We start from the raw sequence: 18,202 nt of genomic DNA on the forward strand, positions 1-18,202 counted from the left end.
ATCCATTCAGGACTGAGCTTTCATGTGTGAGGACACACACTGACACACAGAACCCAACACACACCGTAAACACCTTGCTGTGCTTCCACTCTGGTCTGCAGTATGCTGCAGCATTTTGCCAAGTGCTAACCCCCTGTGTGTGAAGTGTTGCTGCTGAACTGACTCCACTCGCGCGCACACACACACACAAACACACACACACACACGTCCTTCCCATGGATGTCCTCTGTCTCACTCAGGATACAGCAACAGGCCTTTTGTAGATGTGTTTTCTCAGCAGGAGTTTTTCCTCACACACAGGCACACACACATCACCCACTACCTCAACTCTCCTGGTTACTCTCACCTTCAGGGTTTGAATCCTGGTTCAGTTTTCCACAAAGAGCAGACGTTTTTAGTCCCACATCAAATAGGACTAGTTAAGGTTGAGATGAGAGACAAGACCGCTTGCGATACAGTTTGGAGCGCCTGACTCCCTGACTCTGCACCTCTCTCCTGATCACATAGAGAACCTCAGTACTGTACACCATGTCTGCAGGTCAGGCCCACTCAGACAAACCCATGCCTGTCTTCTCCAATTCTGTGACTCTTGACACCGGGACTGGCACCAGGAATAACAATAGGGAAGGAGATGGAAGCATGCTGCACACTATAGAGAAACTTGAAGTCAGTAATTATCAGAGGGTGTACTGTAGTCTTTTAGGGTGAAGACTTATATGGAGGATGAGGTAGTCTGTATGAAAGGTTGAGGGTGGAAGGTAGAGTTGAATGGGGGGATATTGAGCGAGAGCGTGAGGTGAGATATAGACCCAGAGAAATGTTGGAGAACATGGGGCTGAGGTAATCACAAGCGATTGGTGATCACGCTCTCACTCCCAGAAGTCCCTCTGTTAATAAAGTGTGTCTCTGTCTGTGTGTGTGCGCGTGACTGATTCCTACCCATCAGCTGGTCAGATTAAAGCCGTGAGGGTAGACCAATAGGCAATCATCAGCCAGACCATAACTCACTCTGCAAAACACTTCACTCTCTCCCTCTCTCTCTCGCTCCCTCTCTTACTCACTCACTTTATCTCTGTATCTCTGTTTTTTTTCCTTCGCTCTCTGTCAGTTTATCTGTTTCTCTCTTTATGCCTCAGTCTATCGGTCTCTCTCTCGGTCTCTCTCTCTCGGTCTCTCTCTCTCTCGGTCTCTCTCTCTCGGTCTCTCTCTCTCTCGGTCTCTCTCTCTCTACTACTCCGCCCTGTACCCTCTCTGCCTGTCCCCTGCCTGAGTGATTGACAGGGAAGATGAGGTGTGTGTTCTGCCATGTCTTAGCTCTCTCTATTCAATCTCTCCCTCTGTTTTTTAATTCCAACACTCCTCCATCTTCATCTCTCCTTCTCGAGAAGTTGAATCCCAGTCATATTAGCGTTTTATGCAAGACCTTTCTCCCCCAATCTAGCCTACATTCCATGCTACATGTATTGGCTAGTCTAACTTAACTTATTTAACAGACATGTCCTTATTGAGTGGAGGGGCCGAGGGAGGGGCCGAGGGAGGGGCCGAGGGAGGGGCCGAGGAGAGACCGAGGGGCCGAGGGAGAGACCGAGGGGCCGAGGGAGAGAGAGACCGAGGGGCCGAGGGAGAGACAGAGGGGCCGAGGGGAGAGAGAGACCGAGGGGCCGAGGGAGAGACCGAGGGGCCGAGGGAGAGAGAGACCGAGGGGCCGAGGGAGAGAGAGACCGAGGGGCCGAGGGAGAGAGAGACCGAGGGGCCGAGGAAGAGAGAGACCGAGGGGCCGAGGGAGAGAGAGACCGAGGGGCCGAGGGAGAGAGAGACCGAGGGGCCGAGGGAGAGAGAGCCCGAGGGGCCGAGGGAGAGAGAGACCGAGGGAGAGGCCGAGGGAGAGGCCGAGCGAGGGAGCGGCCGAGGGAGGGGCCGAGGGAGAGGCCGAGCGAGGGAGCGGCCGAGCGAGGGGCCGAGGGAGAGGCCGAGCGAGGGAGCGGCCGAGGGAGGGGCCGAGGAGAGGGAGAGGGCCGAGGAGAGGGGCGAGGGAGCGGCCGAGGGAGGGCCGAGGAGGGGCCGAGCGAGGAGCGGCCGAGGAGGGGCCGAGGGAGGGGCCGAGCGAGGAGCGGCCGAGGAGGGGCCGAGCGAGGGAGAGGCCGAGGGAGGGGCCGAGGGAGAGGCCGAGCGAGGGAGCGGCCGAGGGAGGGGCCGAGCGAGGGAGCGGCCGAGGGAGGGGCCGAGGGAGAGGCCGAGCGAGGGAGCGGCCGAGGAGGGGCCGAGGAGAGGCCGAGCGAGGGAGCGGCCGAGGAGGGGCCGAGGGAGAGGCCGAGCGAGGGAGAGGCCGAGCGAGGAGGGGCCGAGGGAGAGGCCGAGCGAGGGAGCGGCCGAGGAGGGGCCGAGGAGAGGCCGAGCGAGGAGCGGCCGAGGAGGGGCCGAGGGAGAGGCCGAGCGAGGGAGCGGCCGAGGGAGAGGCCGAGCGAGGGAGCGGCCGAGGGAGAGGCCGAGGGAGAGGCCGAGCGAGGGAGCGGCCGAGGGAGCGGCCGAGGAGGGCCGAGGGAGAGGCCGAGCGAGGGAGCGGCCGAGGAGAGGCCGAGGGAGAGGCCGAGGGAGTGGCCGAGCGAGGGAGCGGCCGAGGGAGAGGCCGAGTGAGGGAGCGGCCGAGGGAGAGGCCGAGGGGTCGAGGGAGTGGCCGAGGGAGAGACCGAGCGAGGTAGAGGTTGAGGGAGAGGCAGAGAGAGAGGCCGAGGGAGAGAGAGAGATGGACCGAGGGAGGGAGAGAGAGAAGGGCCGAGGGGGAGAGGGAGAAACGGGCTGAGGGAGGGATGGAGAGAGAAATGGGCTGAGAGGCTGAGAGGGAAGAGGCTGAGAGGGAAGAGGGAAGAGGGAGAGGCTAAGAGGGAGAGGCTGAGAGGGAGAGGCTGAGAGGGATGGGGAGAGGCTGAGAGGGATGAGGGAGAGGCTGAGAGGGATGAGGGAGAGGCTGAGAGGGAGAGGCTGAGAGGGAGAGGCTGAGAGGGGAAGAGGGAGAGGCTGAGAGGGAAGAGGGAGAGGCTGAGAGGGAAGAGGGAGAGGCTGAGAGGGAGAGGCTGAGAGGGAGAGGCTGAGAGGGAGAGGCTGAGAGGGAGAGGCTGAGAGGGAGAGGCTGAGAGGGAAGAGGGAGAGGCTGAGAGGGAAGAGGGAGAGGCTGAGAGGGAAGAGGGAGAGGCTGAGAGGGAAGAGGGAGAGGCTGAGAGGGAAGAGGGCAAGGCTGAGAGGGAAAGAGGCTGAGAGGGAAGAGGGAGAGGCTGAGAGGGAAGAGGCTGAGAGGGAAGAGGGAGAGGCTGAGAGGGAAGAGGGAGAGGCTGAGAGGGAGAGGCTGAGAGGGAAGAGGAGAGGCTGAGAGGGAAGAGGGAGAGGCTGAGAGGGAAGAGGGAGAGGCTGAGAGGGAAGAGGGAGAGGCTGAGAGGGAAGAGCGAGAGGCTGAGAGGGAAAAGGGAGAGGCTGAGGGAAAAGGGAGAGGATGAGGGAAAAGGAGGGAGCCTGAGACGGAGGAAGAGAGGAGTGGCTGAGAGGGGAGGAGAGAGAGAGTTGCTGAGAGGGAGAGAGGCTGAGAGAGAAGTGGAGAGGAGAGGCAGAGTTTGGCTGAGAGGGGAGAGGAGAGGCAGAGGAGAGAGGAGAGGCTGAGAGGGAAGAGGGAGAGGCTGAGAGGGAAGAGGGAGAGGCTGAGAGGGAAGAGGGAGAGGCTGAGAGGGAAGGGGAGAGGCTGAGAGGGAAGAGGCTGAGAGGGAAGAGGCTGAGAGGGAAGAGGCTGAGAGGGAAGAGGCTGAGAGGGAAGAGGCTGAGAGGGAAGAGGCTGAGAGGGAAGAGGCTGAGAGGGAAGAGGAAGAGGCTGAGAGGGAAGAGGGAGAGGCTGAGAGGGAAGAGGGAGAGGCTGAGAGGGAGAGGCTGAGAGGGAAGAGGGAAGAGGGAGAGGCTGAGAGGGAAGAGGGAGAGGCTGAGAGGGAAGAGGGAGAGGCTGAGAGGGAAGAGGGAGAGGCTGAGAGGGAAGAGGGAGAGGCTGAGAGGGAAGAGGGAGAGGCTGAGAGGGAAGAGGGAGAGGCTGAGAGGGAAGAGGGAGAGGCTGAGAGGGAAGAGGGAGAGGCTGAGAGGGAAAGGAGGCTGAGAGGGAAAAGGGAGAGGATGAGGGAAAAGGGAGAGGATGAGGGAAAAGGAGGGAGCCTGAGACGGAGGAAGAGAGGAGTGGCTGAGAGGGAGAGAGGCTGAGAGAGAAGTGGAGAGGAGAGGCAGAGTTTGGCTGAGAGAGGAGAGGCTGAGAGGGAGAGGAGAGGCTGAGAGGGGAGAGGAGAGGCTGAGAGGGGAGAGGAGAGGCTGAGAGGGGAGAGGAGAGGCTGAGAGAGGAGAGGAGAGGCTGAGATTGGCTGAGAGGAGAGGCAGAGTTTGGCTGAGAGGGAAGAGGGAGAGGCTGAGAGGGAAAAGGGAGAGGCTGAGAGGGAAGAGGGAGAGGCTGAGAGGGAGAGGCTGAGAGGGAGAGGCTGAGAGGGAGAGGCTGAGAGGAGAGGCTGAGAGGGAAGAGGGAGAGGCTGAGAGGGAAGAGGGCAAGGCTGAGAGGGAAGAGGGAGAGGCTGAGAGGGAAGAGGGAGAGGGAGAAGAGGCTGAGAGAGAGGCTGAGAGAGAGGCTGAGAGGGAAGAGGCTGAGAGGGAAGAGGCTGAGAGGGAAGAGGGAGAGGCTGAGAGGGAAGAGGGAGAGGCTGAGAGGGAAGAGGGAGAGGCTGAGAGGAGAGGCTGAGAGGGAAGAGGGAGAGGCTGAGAGGGGGAGAGGCTGAGAGGGAAGAGGGAGAGGCTGAGAGGGAAGAGGGAGAGGCTGAGAGGGAAGAGGGAGAGGCTGAGAGGGAAGAGGGAGAGGCTGAGAGGGAAGAGGGAGAGGCTGAGAGGGGAAGAGGCTGAGAGGGAAGAGGGAGAGGCTGAGAGGGAAGAGGGAGAGGCTGAGAGGGAAGAGGGAGAGGCTGAGAGGGAAGAGGGAGAGGCTGAGAGGGAAGAGGGAGAGGCTGAGAGGGAAGAGCGAGAGGCTGAGAGGGAAAAGGGAGAGGATGAGGGAAAAGGGAGAGGATGAGGGAAAAGGAGGGAGCCTGAGACGGAGGAAGAGAGGAGTGGCTGAGCGGGGAGGAGAGAGAGAGTTGCTGAGAGGGAGAGAGGCTGAGAGAGAAGTGGAGAGGAGAGGCAGAGTTTGGCTGAGAGAGGAGAGGCTGAGAGGGGAGAGGAGAGGCTGAGGGGAGAGGAGAGGCTGAGAGGGAGAGAGGGAGAGGCTGAGGGAGAGGGAGAGGCTGAGAGGGGAGAGGAGAGAGGAGAGGCTGAGAGGGGAGAGGAGAGGCTGAGAGAGGGAGGGAGAGGAGAGGCTGAGAGGGGAGAGGAGAGGCTGAGAGGGGAGAGGAGAGATTGCTGAGAGGGGAGAGGAGAGGCTGAGAGAGGAGAGGAGAGGCTGAGAAGAGGAGAGCTGAGAGGAGAGGCAGAGCTTTGGCTGAGAGGGGAGAGGAGAGGCAGAGTTTGGCTGAGAGGGAAGAGGAGAGGCAGAGTGGCTGAGAGAGGAGAGGAGAGGCTGAGAAGAGGAGAGACTGAGAGGGGAGAGGAGAGGCTGAGATTGTCTGAGAGGGGAGAGGAGAGGCTGAGATTGTCTGAGAGGGGAGAGGAGAGGCAGAGATTGGCTAATAGTAAAAAGGAGAGGCAGCGATTGGCTGAGAGGGAGGGGCGGGAGAGTGGGAAGAAGAAGAGGAGAGAGTGGCTGAGAGGGAAGAGAAGAGAAGAGGAGAGAGAGTGGCTGAGAAGGAAAGAGGAGAGAGAGTGGCTGAGAGGGAAGGAGAGCATGGCTGAGAGGGAAGACAGAGGCTAAGAAAGAACTAGAGTGCAAAGATGTATTTTGGGGCGGCAGGTGGTTAGAGCGTTGGGCCAGTAACCGAAAGGTTGCTGAATCGAATCCCCGAGCTGACAAGGTAAAAATCTGTTGTTTTGCCCCTGAACAAAGCCGTTAATCCACTGTTCCCCGGTAGGCCGTCATTGTAAATAAGAATTTGTTTTTAACTGTCTTGCCTAGTTATATAAAGTTTACATTAAAAAAAAATAATAATAATGTTTTGAGAGAAAGCAAAGGCACAAATTTGGAAGGCATAAAGGACAAGGAAAGTCATAGAGAGAGAAGGAGAAAGAGCATCCAGTGCCTTTTCTTTTATTGTGGTCATTTATTAAGGTCCCATTCCCCCGAGGAGCAGTGAGAGAGAAACAATTAAAATGATCCACGAGTAGATGCTGCTGCAGTTAACTGACACTTAAAGGAAAACTCCACTTAAATTATCTTTGTTTTTTTTCATTAGTCCATTGTTGATATAGTCCCAAAATGTTTTGCATGCAAGTTTTCAAGATATTGCGAAACACATCATCATGATGTGACACTTTGCTTCTTGAAAACGTGACTGCTGACATGCACAACATTTTGGGACTGTAATCAATCTAATTTTATTTAGCAGATGTTATTGCCGGTGTAGCGAAATGCTTGTGTTTCTAGCTCCAACAGTGCAGTAGTATCTAACAATTCACAACAATACATACCAATCTAAAAGTAAAATAATAGAATTAAGAACTAAATAAATAATAGGATGTGAAATGTCGGAGTGGCATTGCTTTCCAGTGGTATGTAATAACACAACAACAAAAAAAACGCTTTGGGCTAAAAATGTCAGAAATAATGAATATAAAAAATACTGCAAAGTTGCTTCGGAGCTAAAAGCATCTTACTCCGTATCAACAGTGGACTAATGAAAAAGATACCAAAATATAGTGTATTTTTTCCTTTAAGGTGTACCCTGGCATCACTGCCATGTATAATTCTAATGATATATGATTACACCCACTAGTCTATTTTACCATTTAATACTGTCTGCTTATTGAAAGTGACCTCTAGTAGGAAGTTAGAGCGGTTGGATGATGAAGAAAGACTCAAAACTTTCTTGAATGTTTTAGTTTTATGGGGGAATGGTATGGAGTAGACTCCCGAGTGGCGCAGCGGTCTAAGGCACTGCATCTCAGTGCAAGAGGCGTCCCTGCAGTCCCTGGTTCGAATGCGTCACATCAGGTCGTGATTGGGAGTCCCAATAGGGCGGCGCACAATTGGCCCAGTGTCGTCCGGGTTTGGCCCGGGTAGGCCGTCATTGTAAATAAGAATTTGTTCTTAACTGACTTGCCTAGTTAAATTAAAGGTTATAAAGGAATAATAATTGATAGTAACTCATGTGAAGCTACCATATCTCATGCTTCATAATTAGAGGTCGACCGATTAATCGGAATGGACGATTAATTAGGGCCAATTTCAAGTTTTCATAACAATCGGAAATCGGTATTTTGGGGCGCCGATTTGCCTATTGTTTTTTTATATATTTTTTTTTACACCTTTATTTAATCTTTATTTAACTAGGCAAGTCAGTTAAGAACACATTCTTATTTTCAATGACGGCCTAGAAACAGTGGGTTAACTGCCTTGTTCAGGGGCAGAACGACAGATTTTCACCTTGTCAGCTCGGGGGATCCAATCTTGCAACCTTACAGTTAACTAGTCCAACGCAATAACGACCTGCCTCTCTCTCGTTGCACTCCACAAGGAGACTGCCTGTTACGCAAATGCACTAAGCCAAGGTAAGTTGCTAGCTAGCATTAAACGTATCTTATAAAAAACAATCAATCATAATCACTAGTTAACTACACATGGTTGATGATATCACTAGATATTGTCTAGCGTGTCCTGCGTTGCATATAATCTGACTGAACATACAAGTATCTAAGTATCTGACTGAGCGGTGGTAGGCAGAAGCAGGCGGGTAAACATTAATTCAAACAGCACTCTTGTGCGTTTTGCCAGCAGCTCTTCGTTGTGCGTCAAGCTGTTTATGACTTCAAGCCTATCAACTCCCTAGGTGAGCCTGGTGTAACCGAAGTGAAATGGCTGGCTAGTTAGCGCGCGCTACTTGCTCTTAGCCTTGGGGTGGTTGTTTCCCTTGCTCTGCATGGGTAGCGCTGCTTCGATGTGGTGGCTGTTGTTGTTGTGTTGCTGGTTCGAGCCCAGGGAGGAGCGAGGAGAGGGACGGAAGCTATACTGTTACCCTGGCAATACTAAAGTGCCTTTAAGAACATCCAATAGTCAACGATTAATTAAATACAAATGGTATAGAGGGAAATAGTCCTATAATTCCTATAATAACTACAACCTAAAGCTTCTTACCTGGGAATATTTAAGACTCATGTTAAAAGGAACCACCAGCTTTCATATGTTCTCATGTTCTGAGCAAGGAACTGAAACGTTAGCTTTCTCACATGGCACATATTGCACTTTTACTTTCTTCTCCAACACTTTGTTTTTGCATTATTTAAAACAAAATTGAACATGTTTCATTATTTACTTGAGGCTAAATTGATTTTATTGATGTATTATATTAAGTTAAAATAAGTGTTCATTCAGTATTGTTGTAATTGTCATTATTACAAATGCATAAAAATAATAAAAAATAAAAATTGTCCGATTAATCGGCATCGGCTTTTTTGGTCCTCCAATTATCGGTATCGGCGTTGAAAAAGCATGATCGGTCGACCTCTATTCATAATATGTACATAGCATAGATGTGTTGGAATTTCCATGCGGAGAAGTGATTTGCTTAGCTGTTGCCTTAGTCGATGTTCCCTACACAGCTATATCCATATTAACAGTCTGCTCTCTGCAGTGTGTCAAACCTGTGTATGTTTTAACCTCAATGTGAAGGGAATGTTTCCACAGCCGTACCTCCAACAGTTAGTTACCCTTGAAGAGCACTATCCCTGTCCTGTCTGTCCTGCCTGTTTATTGGCTTGAGGAAGGAACACAGCCATTGATTTTCATTACGTTCTCTCCGTGTCTGGCATAAATGACGGCCCGTCGCCCCTCGCTGTGAATACGCAAATATCACCCTCGCCCTGTGCTTTGCTTCACTGTGCTGCGCCACTGAACTGCAGCACGCCTGCCCCGGAAATGGAGAATGTAATTTTTGAACAACCCCCTCTTCTCCAGTGAGAACAGCATTAGTCCTGACTATTTACTCAGGAAAGTGGGAATAAGTTCCCTTCCTTCAGAGAGTCTTTGACATGGCGCTGCGTCTGTAAGAGACGTCCTACGGAAGTTTTGTAGAGACACTGGTAGAACTAATCACAAGGTGGCCCAGTCCGACCCAATGTGGTTATTGGGTTATTGCTTAGTGGGAGCTGCTCTCTCACTCCCAGACACACGCAGTATGCACAAATTATATATCTCTGCTCCATCTCTCTGCTCCCTCTGTTTGATTGTTGATTTTGGCTGAGATAATATGCAAATATACAGTGCCTTGCGAAAGTATTCGGCCCCCTTGAACTTTGCGACCTTTTGCCACATTTCAGGCTTCAAACATAAAGATACATAAAACTGTATTTTTTTGTGAAGAATCAACAACAAGTGGGACACAATCATGAAGTGGAACGACATTTATTGGATATTTCAAACTTTTTTAACAAATCAAAAACTGAAAAATTGGGCGTGCAAAATTATTCAGCCCCCTTAAGTTAATACTTTGTAGCGCCACCTTTTGCTGCGATTATAGCTGTAAGTCGCTTGGGGTATGTCTCTATCAGTTTTGCACATCGAGAGACTGACATTTTTTCCCATTCCTCCTTGCAAAACAGCTCGAGCTCAGTGAGGTTGGATGGAGAGCATTTGTGAACAGCAGTTTTCAGTTCTTTCCACAGATTCTCGATTGGATTCAGGTCTGGACTTGGCCATTCTAACACCTGGATATGTTTATTTTTGAACCATTCCATTGTAGATTTTGCTTTATGTTTTGGATCATTGTCTTGTTGGAAGACAAATCTCCTTCCCAGTCTCAGGTCTTTTGCAGACTCCATCAGGTTTTCTTCCAGAATGGTCCTGTATTTGGCTCCATCCATCTTCCCATCAATTTTAACCATCTTCCCTGTCCCTGCTGAAGAAAAGCAGGCCCAAACCATGATGCTGCCACCACCATGTTTGACAGTGGGGATGTTGTGTTCAGGGTGATGAGCTGTGTTGCTTTTACGCCAAACATAACGTTTTGCATTGTTGCCAAAAAGTTCAATTTTGGTTTCATCTGACCAGAGCACCTTCTTCCACATGTTTGGTGTGTCTCCCAGGTGGCTTGTGGTAAACTTTAAACAACACTTTTTATGGATATCTTTAAGAAATGTTTTTCTTCTTGCCACTCTTCCATAAAGGCCAGATTTGTGCAATATACGACTGATTGTTGTCCTATGGACAGAGTCTCCCACCTCAGCTGTAGATCTCTGCAGTTCATCCAGAGTGATCATGGGCCTCTTGGCTGCATCTCTGATCAGTCTTCTCCTTGTATGAGTTGAAAGTTTAGAGGGACGGCCAGGTCTTGGTAGATTTGCAGTGGTCTGATACTCCTTCCATTTCAATATTATCGCTTGCACAGTGCTCCTTGGGATGTTTAAAGCTTGGGAAATCTTTTTGTATCCAAATCCGGCTTTAAACTTATTCACAACAGTATCTCGGACCTGCCTGGTGTGTTCCTTGTTCTTAATGATGCTCTCTGCGCTTTTAACGGACCTCTGAGACTATCACAGTGCAGGTGCATTTATACGGAGACTTGATTACACACAGGTGGATTGTATTTATTATCATTAGTCATTTAGGTCAACATTGGATCATTCAGAGATCCTCACTGAACTTCTGGAGAGAGTTAGCTGCACTGAAAGTAAAGGGGCTGAATAATTTTGCACGCCCAATTTTTCAGTTTTTGATTTGTTAAAAAAGTTTGAAATATCCAATAAATGTCGTTCCACTTCATGATTGTGTCCCACTTGTTGTTGATTCTTCACAAAAAAATACCGTTTTATATCTTTATGTTTGAAGCCTGAAATGTGGCAAAAGGTCGCAAAGTTCAAGGGGGCCAAATACTTTCGCAAGGCACTGTACATACAGTTGAAGTCGGAAGTTTACATGCACATACGTTGGGGTCCTTAAAACTCGTTTTTCAACCACTCCACAAAGTTCAAAACTATGGTTTTGGCAAGTCAGTTAGGACATCTACTTTGTGCATGACACAAGTCATTTTTCCAACAATTGCTTACAGACGGATTATTTCACTTATAATTCACTGTATCACAATTCCAGTGGGCCAGAAGTTTACATACACTAAGTTGACTGTGCCTTTAAACAGCTTGGAAAATTCCAGAAAATTGTGTCATGGCTTTAGAAGCTTCTGATAGGCTAATTGGCATAATTTGAGTCAATTTGAGGTGCACCTGTGGATGTATTTAAAGGCTTACCTTCAAACTCAGTGCCTCTTTGCTTTACATCATGGGAAAATCAAAAGGAATCATCCTTGGGAGCAATTTCCAAATGCCTGAAGGTACCACATTCATCTGTACAAACAATAGTACGCAAGTATAAACACCATGGGACCATGCAGCCATCATACCACTCAGGAAGGAGACTCGTTCTCTCTCCTAGAGATGAACGTACTTTTGTGCGAAAAGTGCAAATCAATCCCAGAACAACAGCAAAGGACCTTGTGAAGATGCTGGATGAAAAAGTATCTTTATCCACAGTAAAACGAGTCCTATATCGACATAACCTGAAAGGCCGCTCAGCAAGGAAAAAGCCACTGCTCTAAAACCGCCATAAAAAAGCCAGACTACGGTTTGCAACTGCACATGGGGACAAAGATCGTACTTTTTGGAAAAATGTCCTCTGGTCTGATGAAACAAAAATAGAACTGTTTGGCCATAATGACCATTGTTATATTTGGAGGAAAAAGGGGGAGGCTTGCAAGCTGAAGAACACCATCCCAACCACGAAGCACGGGGGTGGCAGCATCATCTTGTGGGGGTGCTTTGCTGTAGGAGGGACTGGTGCACTTCACAAAATACATGGCATCATGAGGGAGGAAAAATATGTTGAAGCAATATCTCAAGACATCAGTCAGGAAGTTAAAGCTTGGTCGCAAATGTGTCTTCCAAATGGACAATGAACCCAAGCATACTTCCGAAGTTGTGGCAAAATGGCTTAAGGACAACAAAGTCTTGGTATTGGAGTGGCCATCACAAAGCCCTGACCTCCATCCTATAGAAAATTTGTGGGCAGAACTGAAAAAGTGTGGGTGAGCAAGGAGGTCTACAAACCTGACTCAGGTACACCAGCTCTGTCAAGAGGAATGGGCCAAAATTCACCCAACTTATTGTGGGAAGCTTGTGGAAGGCGACCCGAAACGTTTGACCCAAGTTAAACAATTTAAAGGCAATGCTACCAAATACTAATTGAGTGTATGTAAATGTCTGACCCACTGGGAATGTGATGAAAGAAATAAAAGCTGAAATAAATCGTTCTCTCTACTATTATTCTGACATTTTTACCAGGATTAAATGTCAGGAATTGTGAAAAACTGAGTTTAAATGTGTTTGGCTAAGGTGAACGTAAACTTCCGACTTCAACTGTATGCAGTTGAGTTGACTGGATGTTGAGAGTTTGTGAAGACCAGTATTACTGTAAGCACTTGAACATATTGTCCCATTTCCACTCCTTTAGTTCGTCAGTCTGTTTTAAGAGCTTTAATTGTCTTCCCCTGGATAGCCCTTTAGATGAGGGCTATCCAGGGCTATAGAAGAGGGCTATCTCAGACTCGTTCTCTCTCACTTTAATTCCCCTCCTTTATTTAGCCCTGAAAAAGCCGGCCTGGAAATGTAATGAGCGTCTGAAAGAAGGCAGTAGAAAAAGTAAAGGGCAAATTTAACAGGGATTTGTCTTTCAGCTTCTAGTCGATTGTAAATTCTCTGATTGTGACAGAAAATATTTAATATCTTCTGTCTTTCTTTCTTTTTCCTGTCTTCTCTCACTCTGCCAGGCAGTAAGTGTCCAAATTCCCACTCTGAGTGTAGATTTGTCTTCCTATCAAACATAATGTCAAGGTAGAGTAGGCCTAAGTGGAGAGATGCAGATGGAGGGCACTGGGAGGATGCTACAGTATTATCTTCGCTGTCGCTCCACTGCTGCTAACGCCTGATATGTTAGAAAATGTGTTTTGTTGTGTAATTCTCTCTCTCTCTTTGCAGGCTGAACCAGAGGGATTCTCTCACTTCCATCTCTATGTGTGTGCTGCTTTCCTGGTGCGATGGAGGAAAGAGATTCTGGATGAGAGAGATTTCCAGGTAAGAGAGAGAAGGATGGAAATGTATGTTGTCATACCTACATCACCTTTTACTGAGGTTCTGGGTGAGAAAAATACCCCACTTAATAGTGATGTTTCCATCATTTTATATTTGAGAGTGAGTGAGGTCTCACTCTATTCCCATGTTGCTCTATTTAAGAAATTGTGTAATTTGGGCTTTGGTCATTTGGCCACAGATTGTGCTGTTTAAAAGTAGTGCACTGTTTATACAGGGAATAGAGTGTCATTTAAGACTGTGCCACTAAGTATGAATGTGAGTCCCAGTAGGGCTGAACAGAGTGTGCCAGCCAGTGTCCTCTTCTCCCCCAGCACATCCCAGACCAGCACCACGCTCATCATTAACTACAGGGATCAGGGGTCACAATGGCTGCATTAGTGGGATGACAGCAGCAGCTGCTGCAAGGTGACATTGGCATGAAGCAGGAATCAGACTTTGGGTCTTTTCCCCTAGTTCCTCTCTTCTATTCTCTCCGTTTCTCTTATTGACGGATGTATCTTCCCTTGTCTTCTCTCAACCATACTCTGAAGAGTTTTAGGTCAATGAGTGCTTCTTCAACTTTAATAAGACCTGTTTCGAAGTTCTCCTTTGCTCTACCTCCTAGTCCCTCATTAACCTTCCTCTCCCTCCTTTTCCCTCCCCCTCTTCGTTCTTCCTTCTCTGTGCAAATTGAATTGAAACTGGTGTGTGGTTGAATATGCAGAGGTTCAGTGGTGCATGCCGCGAGGGGCTCTGTGTGTGTGTGTCGGTGTGTGTGTGCACACGTGTGAGCATGCGCCTGTGTGTATGTGTGTCGCAGTTGATTTATAGTGTTTACAGTGCCCACTGATTTAGTATTATCCCTGCTGCACGGCTGCACCACACACACACACACACACACCTTGGCATGCAGACTGCCACCGACGTGCCAGAGGCCCTAACACTCGCATCCATCTATCCTCCTTTCCTCCTCCCCTGGGAGAGAGAGGGGGAAGAGAGGTGGCTCTCTTTTTCTCTGTCTTTATTTCATCACTCTCTGTACCTCTCCCTCCTTCAGACCCTCAGTGTTCCTCTCTCTCTCTTTATCCTTTTTCTCTCCCTTTTGCTTTTGCTCATTTTCTTTTGCTCTCTCTACCTCCATTCTTCTCTCTCTCTCTTTAGCTGAACATGCAGTGCATTTGGAAAGTATATGACCCCTTGATTTTTTCCACGTTATGTTCCAGCCTTATTCTAAAATTGATTACATTTTTTCCCTCATCAATCTACACACAATACCGCATAATGACACAGCAAAAACAAAAAAAAATGATATCACAACAAGTTTGGAACACCTGTATTTGGGGAGATTCTCCCGTTCTTCTCAGCAGATCCTTTCAAGCTCTGTCAGGTTGGATGGGGAGCGTTGCTGCACAGCTATTTTCAGGTCTCTGCAGAGATGTTTGATCGGGTTCAAGTCCGGGCTCTGGCTGGGCCACTTAAGGACATTCAGAGACCTGTCCAGAAGCCACTTCTGTGTTGTCTTGGCTGTGTGCTTAGGGTTGTTGTCCTGTTGGGAGGTGAACCTTTGCCCCAGTCTGAGGTCCTGAGCGCTCTGAAGCAGGTTTTCATCAAGGATCTCTCTGTACTTTTCTCTGTTCATCTTTGCCTTGATCCTGACTAGTCTTCCAGTCCCTGCTGCTGAAAAACATTCCCACAGCATGACATCCCCACAGCTGCCACCACCATGCTTCACCGTTGGGATGGTTCCAGGTTTCCTCCAGACGTGACGGTTGGCATTCAGGCTAAAGAGATCAATATTGGTTTCATCAGACCAGAGAATCTTGTTTCTCATGTTCTGAGAGTATTTAGGTGCCTTTGGCAAACTCAAAGCGGGCTGTCATGTGCGTTTTACTGAGGAGTGGCTTCCGTCTGGCCACTCTACTATGAAGGCCTGATTGTTGGAGTGCTGCAGAGATGGTTGTCCTTCTGGAAGGTTCTGCCATCTGCACAGAGGAACTCTGGAGCTCTCAGAGTGACCATCAGGTTCTTGGTCACCTCCCTGACCAAGGCCCGTTTCCCCTAATTGCTCAGTTTCTCAGAGTGGCCAGCTCAAGGAAGTGTCTTCCATTTAAGACTGATGTATGCCACTGTGTTCTTGGGGACCTTCAATGCTGCAGAAATATTTTGGTACCCTTCCCCAGATCTGTGCCTCAACACAATCCTGTTTCGGAGCTCTAAGACAATTCCTTCGACCTGATGGCTTGGTTTTTACTCTGACATGTACTGTCAAATGTGATAACTTATATAGACAGGTGTGTACCTTTCCAAATCATGTCCAATCCATTGAATTTACCACAGGTGGACTCCAATCAAGTTGTAGAAACATCTCAAGGCTGATCAATGGAAACATGAGCTCAGTACCTGAGCTCAGTTTCGAGTCTCATAACAAAGGCTCTAAAAACCTATGTAAATAAAGTATTTCTGTTTCTAATCTGTAATAAATTTGCAAAAATGTACAACCTGTTTCTGCTTTGTCATTGTGGGGTATTGTGTGTAGATTGCTGAGGATTTGTATTTATTTAATCCATTTTAAAATAAGGCTGTAACGTAACAAAATGTGGAAAAGTCAAGGGTTCTGAATACTTTCCGAATGCACTGTATATATACAGTCACCACTGATTTACACCCATACCTTACACCCACTGTGAAACCTCAAGAGAACATCTATACCTTTTTGACTATAGAGCTACGGGCCATATTCACTTTTCTTCTTACTTAATTCCATACAGTACTGTATCGAGTCTACTTGGAATGGGATGGAGGTTTGGCATTTCCCTCTGGGGATAAGTGTGATACCCTGCAGAGAGATAGGCATCAAAGAGTGGTATAGGCAGAGAAAAGAGTGAAGTGTGATTATGAGAACTGAAATGAGTGTTCAATCTAAATGTGTGGATTGGCTATACAATGAGTCACCACGGCGACCGTGTTACAGGATGAGACTTGGGTTAATGCCGCTGTGTGCGTGCGTGTGTGTGTGCAAGTCTGTGTGTATGTGTTTGAGTCTGTGTGTGTGTGTGTGGCTGACATTCTCCCTGTCAGTGTTCTGTGCCTCCTGCTCTGACAGTTCTTTGACCATCTGCAGCCCCAGCTAGCCAGTCCCCTCCTCTGTACTGACCACTGATGTCTTCTAGGCCAGGCCTATTCTTGGCAGAAAGGCTGGTAATAAGTTTGACCTAATTAGGCAGCCAGGCAGCGGAGGACCAGAACTTGACATTAGACCAGAGTTCCCCTCCCAATCTCAGGTCCATTATTTAGCAGGCAGGCAGGGGAGGACCAGAGACCAGACCGTACCTCCTTCCATCATCCCAGGCCGAGGCCTGCTGTTCAGGCCAACCTGCCTCAAGCAAACCCACCCAGTAATAGGGCTTTGATCCCCCGAAAAACAATCCTACCTCTGGGCTTCTTCCCTTCAAACTCACATCCAAGACCGTGTCTTTGGCTCCAAGCTAACTAACCCACCCTAGTCTTTGGCTTTGCCCCTATTAAGTGGCTTTGGCTTTGACCTTAGCCTCCATCAAACCGACCTCAGACTCTAGTTGATAGCCCCAGGAAATCCCCCCCACAGTGGGGCTGGTCCCCACCAGCAGCCCACCCACCCTGATCCAGCCCAGCTCCAGGCCTTGGCACCATCTCCACAGGTTGGCCAGGCCTCAGTCTGCTCCATTACTCCCACACACAGTCTGTCTCTCTCAGCAGTGACCTTTCGTCTGGGTCTTGTGATTACCATCCAGTGACAGTACAGACCACACTAACTCCCACTATTCTGCTTTCCTCTCACACTACTGTACTCTTCTGGTAGGTCCAAGCTACTCTTGCCCAAATTTTCTGACTGAGTCTCAAATGGTTCTCTTTCCCCAATATAGTGCAGTACTTTTGACCAGAGCCCTATGGGCCCTCGTCAAAAGTAGTGCACTATAAAGGGAACGGGGTACCATTTGAGACATACACTCTTCCTCTCTCCTCACTGGACTACAGCAAGGCTCAGTATTGATGGAGTGAACACTAGGGCCCCCCCTGGTAGGGTGTAGCAAGTCATTGACATGATGACTGATTATTAAAAGAAAACAGGCTTCAGTAATCCATTATTAACTGCTTCCTTGTTGTGTGGTTGGATTGTGGGGTCATTCCAATGCAATTCAACTCAATGCAGGATAGAACATTGAATTGACTCTGAGTCTAAAGGGTTATTGCATCCCTCCTCCACCTCCAGGAAACTGAATGACCCATAGAGGAGTTATGTAATAAGTGCAGTGCATAGTGATGCCATGGCTCCGTACCCAAACCGGCCGTGTGCGTGCGTCATTGTGCGCAAATTGAATTTGTCCGCCCACACCAAACGCGATCACGACACGCAGGTTAAAATATCAAAACCAACTCTGAACCAATTATATTAATTTGAGGACAGGTCGAAAAGCATTAAACATTCATGGCAATTTAGCTAGCTAGCTTTCAGTTGCTAGCTAATTTGTCCTATTTAGCTAGCTTGCTGTTGCTTGCTAATTTGTCCTGGGATAAATGTTGAGTTGTTATTTTACCTGAAATGCACAAGGTCCTCTACTTCGCCAATTAATCCACACATAAAACAGTCAACCGAATCATTTCAACTCCTCCTTCCAGGCCTTTTCTTCTCTTGACTTCATATTGCGATTGGCAACTTTCATAAATTAGGTGCATTACCGCCACCGACCTATTTCGTCTTTCAGTCACCCACGTGGGTATAACCAATGAGGAGATGGCATGTGGGTACCTGCTTCTATAAACCAATGAGAAGATGGGAGAGGCATGACTTGCAGCGCGATCTGCGTCAGAAATAGAACTGACTGCTATTTTAGCCCTTGGCAACGCAGACGCTTGTTGGCGCACGCAAGCAGTGTGGGTGCAATAATTGAATAACATGTATGTCTAAATTTATTTTGCAGCGCACGCAACGCAAGCGGTGTAGTCAGCCTGTTAGCCTGGG

At 48.7% G+C, this 18,202-nt stretch overlaps 1 protein-coding gene across 1 annotated transcript in view; it reads left to right on the forward strand.

The window, feature by feature from the left end:
- The window catches only part of LOC112214424 (TBC1 domain family member 22B), a 201,203-nt gene that overhangs the window by 154,373 nt on the left and 28,628 nt on the right, over positions 1–18,202 (forward strand). The window contains exon 13 of the mRNA XM_024373144.2: positions 13,111–13,206. Within this exon, the coding sequence (XP_024228912.1) occupies positions 13,111–13,206 (96 nt within the window). The remainder of the gene's footprint in view (positions 1–13,110; positions 13,207–18,202) is intronic.

Source organism: Oncorhynchus tshawytscha, linkage group LG15, assembly GCF_018296145.1.
Source record: "Oncorhynchus tshawytscha isolate Ot180627B linkage group LG15, Otsh_v2.0, whole genome shotgun sequence".
Taxonomy (NCBI): Eukaryota; Metazoa; Chordata; class Actinopteri; order Salmoniformes; family Salmonidae; genus Oncorhynchus; species Oncorhynchus tshawytscha.